The sequence below is a fragment of the Oratosquilla oratoria genome, chromosome 10 (assembly GCF_046742065.1).
Source record: "Oratosquilla oratoria isolate Oo_2021 chromosome 10, ASM4674206v1, whole genome shotgun sequence".
In the NCBI taxonomy this organism is placed as follows: domain Eukaryota; kingdom Metazoa; phylum Arthropoda; class Malacostraca; order Stomatopoda; family Squillidae; genus Oratosquilla; species Oratosquilla oratoria.
The window spans coordinates 17,823,278-17,828,739 of NC_134786.1; the positions used below are offsets into that span (position 1 = coordinate 17,823,278).

A 5,462-nucleotide genomic window follows, 5' to 3' on the forward strand; every position below is an offset into this window, starting at 1 on the left:
GCAGCGTAAGGTCTTTTCACACTGAAAAGGGTACGGCCCGGCGGCGGCGGTAGCTGCAGGACTGTGCGCCAGATAGTGGTAGGAGTTTCGCCCGACAGCAGCAGCACAGGACTTTGGTTCTGGCCCGGCGGCAGCACTGGTCTTACAGAGTGCCACGACCCACCTATGTGCCAGACTGGTCGCGACATGGATAAAAAAAAAAAAAAAAAAAAAAAAGGGCGTGCGCACATCGGACGGACGAGTGACAGAGTTTAGGCAGAATAATTAAAAAAAAAAAATCCTTAAAATTATTATTTGCAATAGTAAAATAAACATAAACAACGCAATTGGACATGTAATAACCAAACAATAGTAATATACATGAAGCTATATGAAAATCTAAATGTATATAGTTACATGAGTTATACAGTAAATGGATGCTTAAACAGTTACTAGTTAGGGTAGCTAGTTGTGCGCTTGTATACAGCATGTAAGAACAGGTGGTCGAAAATTAGTCTTGATTATGGTGTGGATGAGTCTCGATTCTGGTTGCTAGAGGTCGCACCAACGGAAAGTCGTTTGTTCCGATCTTCAAGTCTCGGGAACAAATGAATTGCTTGAGGAGTGACTCATACTTGATAACTTCTGGTAGGGGAATCTTCTGGTAGTCGGCAAGACAGCAACATGTAGATGATGGGTTAATGTCTCGTAGTGGAGAAATACAGAGAGAGAGAGAGGCTGGCACTTCGCGTGGAGACTGCTAATCTACGAGTTCGGTACTTGAAGCAGTCAGTTCGACGTCGGAAATAATGTAGTTTGAGGTCTTGAGGGGGAGGGGGGATGCTCGGAAAAGTCAAGGAAACCATAGTGTCAAAGCCTTGGACAAACGTTTGCCGCTGGAGATGACTTTAATCGAAGTCAGTCGCAACGTTGAAATAAGCGAAATGGAATTCACATCCGAGTACCTCTTAATGACAACAAAAATCAGCCTCTTCCACCAATACTGCCGACTAACACATTTGTTTTGGCTGCCACCACACAATTTTATTCAGCCAAGGCAAGCCCCCCAGCACCACTTTGCGCTGCAAAAGACTCATTGAGCATTTTTTTCAGAACCTGAGTAAAACTGCAATGCTTACGAGAGCATGACAGGTGCATTGAACCCCTGCACTGGGCTTCGGTCAAAACCAGTGGGGCCACTGCCTCGTTTGCCTGATACAATATCACTTTCTTACCTGATGAGCCTCGTATGGGGCTTTTGAGATACCCCTACGGACCACAGTCACGCAACCTTCTCTTATTCATGAAGACTTCTCTCTCTCGAAAAAAGAGCGCAGATGACTTTAAATTTCTACCATTTCCTCTCATCTCTAACCGCCCTCATTCGAAGTCTCTCCTTTAGCACCTCTATGTTTCGATCTCACTGGTGCGACATTGGCGCCAAGGATAGGAGCGAGGGTTATTGGCAACGAAATGTCCTCTCCTGGCACGATAGGAGGAGGATTCCGAGGAGGAGGAGGGCGCAAGTCAGCTGGCTCGGCGACGTCTCCTGCAGGAGAACGAGGAACCCTTATTAGTTACTGTGGCCCAAGAATGTCCTCTGCATCACTCGACTAAATTATCTAGTCTATTTCTTTGTATGTTTATATATCTGTCTATTTATTCATCTATCTATTTATCAATTTACCAGTTTATCTATTTATTTATAATAAATAAATTTGTTATTTATTGATTCATTATTTTTTCTGTACCTATTTGTTTGTTTGCAGACATTAAATCATGCATTATTCTCCTTACGTCTCTCTCTCTCTCACACCCACACACGTAGTTGTCAGTTCTTTTGGTATGTGAGTAGCAAACTTAGTAAGCTGGACATTATGGTCCCAAGTTTACATGTGGAACAATCGGAAGCTCCCCGCGGGTTAATTGTTCTTGATGACATTCTTGCACAAGCGCAAGAGATCCAGAGGCTTCTCCTCCTCCTCAGGATGACTCCAGGTCTGCGTATATAAGGAACGGACCGAGGTGTCCTTTCACCAGTTTTCTTCAGTCTTAACCATTTTGGAGAGGGTCTACCCGTAGGACAGTTTCCCACTCCATCTCACTTCGGTCGAAGTGTTCCCTCGCACAGGAATGGTTGCCAGTCAGGTAAAGAGAGAGAGAGCGACGGTGCATCGCCCATTCAGGGATGTGGCGAACTGGATGCATGCACGAGTAGGAGGCCAGAGGACTTCTTTCCCGCTAACTAACGCCAGGCCAGGGGAACGGGAGCCCGGGGCACAAATTTGGTCTGACCGTGGAAATCCAGCGAACTCGCCAAGTCCGCTCCAGGCAGCCAGACCGTGACTCGGTGCCAGCAGAGATTTACGTTCGATTACCTCAGGAACTCTTGTCAGAGACGAAACGAGTCTTCTGGCAGCTCCATCAGAGTATCGTACAAGTCCTCCTCCTCCTCCTACGTAGAGTCCATGATTCTCGAGTTCCTTTTGAGCGCTTTCTTTTAGTGTTTTGGAAATAAATCTGCTTGTGTTGATAGCTCGTTTTATAGACACCTACCATGAGTGTTCCTAATGTTTGACATTCCTCACCTTCAGACTCACGGACGCCCCCTGGCCTTCATCCTCCTCTTCGGGCTTCTACTGGCACATCAGGTGAGCAAGTGTCACCTCCAACCAAGGTGGTCCTTCAGCTGGGCAGACAAACGTCAGATGATCGAGGTGCTTGTTCCTCGGTCAAGCAGGATTTCTCCTTTTACTCCACAGGAAACAAAGGGAAAAAATGGAATTGGTTAACAAAATGAACGAAATTGATAAACTACACGAATGGTTATTCTGCTGTTAGTGTACCTTGCGCTATAACAAGGATTGTAGAAGAAGTATTCATGCTTAATGCATCTTTTTCTTAGTGCATTTTTTTTCGCTTCATTTCTAGCAGGCCACTCGAAAGGAGACATTCTCCGGTCATACATTCGAATTATTAATTTAACCAACTTACAAATTGATTCCATATCTCCTATTTACCCATCGATCTATTTTATCCATTTATTTGTTTATCGATTTTTGTGGCGAGGCCTTGTTGTTGTCTTTTTCGTGCCGTGAACTGACTACGATCTCCCCTCCCTGACCCATCCGGAACAGTGCCGTGGCGGCATCATCAAAGTTCGGACAAACACCATGAGGGAGTTCCTGTCGCTGAAATGCGGCGGAGAGTTTGACAAGGGCGAGTACGCGGTCCTGACGCGGATCTGCGACGACTGCTACAACCTCGCCAGGAACGCTACCGTCTTTCTCGGATGCAGGTGAGACATTCGTGGCGTCACGAGGGAGGGACGGAGGGAGGGAGGGAGGGTTGGCACTGAGAGGAAGGACATTTGGTTAGCTGGCATCTATGTCCTTCCTAAACACAATCAACAATAATAACAACATCTGAACCCTCACGTGGAGTCGACTGCATTAGTGTGTGGAGGTCAGTACTTCAAGAATTTCATTAAAACTCCTATGGAGTCAGGCCAGTCTCGGTCCTTCCAAAACGCACTCAAGTACTACACTCACAACAATGTTTTCCCACCAAACCCTCACATGGAAGTGTGGGAAGTCAGTACTTGAGGGATTTCATTGACCTATAGAATAATCACACAACATTCTTTCAAAGCTAATCTCCAAAAACAGAACTACTGATATAATCAACAATGAAATACAAATATTTTATTCCCATTGATGTGAATCTTATAAAGTAAAGGTCAGATGTAGTTTTCGGATTTTCTCAAGATGAATTTGTTCCGAAATCTCTCATGAAAGCATGCAGTCTCAAATGCAAAAATTTATAGAGTTACTTTGAATTGCCACATAAATAATAATGCTGTTTTCTTTCTCCCACATCCCTTGACCTCTTGCACCCCATTCCTTTCCAACAATTCTGTTCCCCTCCTCTTCCGTACTGCCCCATTTCACCTCCTGGTCTTACTCGGCCTCTTTCCACCCTAATCTACTTCGTCTTGCATTCCCCCCATCCTCTCTTCCCAACCCCACTCACATTCTTTTCCAATCTACCTCATCCCGTTCTCCCCTCTGGTCCATTCTACTCTCACTTGAACCCCTCCTACTATCACTCCACTCCCCCCACCCTCTCTCCTAATGTTTTCACCTTTTTTTCCCTGTCCTACTGTCCTCCTTGTGCACCACAACCACCTACTGCCACCAGGGCCAACTGTTTCCGCAATGAGCTCTTCCCCAAGTGTGTCAGTTTCCTCATGCAGGAGTACCGTCAGGAGGAGCTCAACAGTAAGGTCGCCCTTGTCAGCGGCGAGTCCTTCTAGCAATGTCCAGACTTTGGCTTTCGATACCATCTTCAAGTGTAATTTGACATTTTGATAACAAATTTCAACAAATACTGACTGCAGAGTATGCAAATTATGTCACAGATTATTTTTCATGAGCGCATCTTATGCACTCAATCTTAATTCTGGTTATTACTTTCCTGCAAATTTCCCATGTATCTACATATACATTTTCTTTTATTATGATAAAACACGAGTCACTAGCACTGAGCCCTTACATGCCTAAGTGCCGCCCCAGGGCAAAGTTCTCAGTGATGCCTGCCGTCCCCCAATCACCACTTTCCTTTTCCGCCATCCCTTACTGCCTGTTATAGCTATTGGCTTGAGTAATAATAATAATAAAAAAGTAATGAAAATTGTATTTAATGTCCTTATTGTGGAAAGAATAAAGGGAAAATATTTCATATTCTGTTGATTCTAACATAAAATTCGTACATTACGGTAAAATATTCAGGGCTTTGACCTTTTTTATTTTGTTATCATAATTATTTTGTCAGCCTTGTGGGCGGCATGTCCAGACTAGAATTGCTGCCCCAGGGTATATGCCCCCCAACCCCCACCCCATGTGAGGGCTCTGCTAACATATTTCTGGGTATCTCAATCTACCCTCAAAACCACCACCACCATCACCACTTCCAATGAAACATATGACTGTGATTTATCCACTATCTGTGCTGTGGGACTCATTTACTACATATCCATGTGATGTACACTGACCAGTGATGAGAAGGAAAGAATAAATTTCTGCAAGCATTATCACGTTCTTTTGTTTTTACCTGTGAAATATTGCAATCTATACCAATACACCCAGAAGGTCTCTTAATGCAACACTTGCCAACTGCCACTTGTGCAGACGTTTTGGTCCCAGGACATAAACCCACTATGGCAATTGGCCATAGTGGGTCCTGAGCCCAAACATCTGCACAAGTGGCAGTTGGCAAGTGTTGCATTAAGAGACCTTGGTGTACAAATAGACAAACACACACACAAAAAAGACATTCTTATCTGCCTCAGATTACAAAATGTTGCAGTGACATGGTAACCACACAATACAAATGATATAAAAAAGACCAAGGAACAACTCAATTGATCCTCAGCCTAACAGATAAACCATACAAGGAGAAATTAAACGTCTTAGTAATGTAAC

At 44.3% G+C, this 5,462-nt stretch overlaps 1 protein-coding gene across 1 annotated transcript; it reads left to right on the forward strand.

Moving 5' to 3' along the window:
- Nucleotides 1–2,019: 2,019 nt before the first annotated feature.
- Nucleotides 2,020–5,069, forward strand: LOC143028989 (crustacean hyperglycemic hormone 6-like). Its single transcript, XM_076191334.1, has 4 exons — nucleotides 2,020–2,127; nucleotides 2,574–2,630; nucleotides 3,117–3,277; nucleotides 4,180–5,069. Exons 1-4 carry the CDS (start codon nucleotides 2,113–2,115, stop codon nucleotides 4,292–4,294), a joined length of 348 nt encoding a protein of 115 aa, XP_076047449.1. The 5' UTR covers nucleotides 2,020–2,112; the 3' UTR covers nucleotides 4,295–5,069.
- Nucleotides 5,070–5,462: the final 393 nt, after the last annotated feature.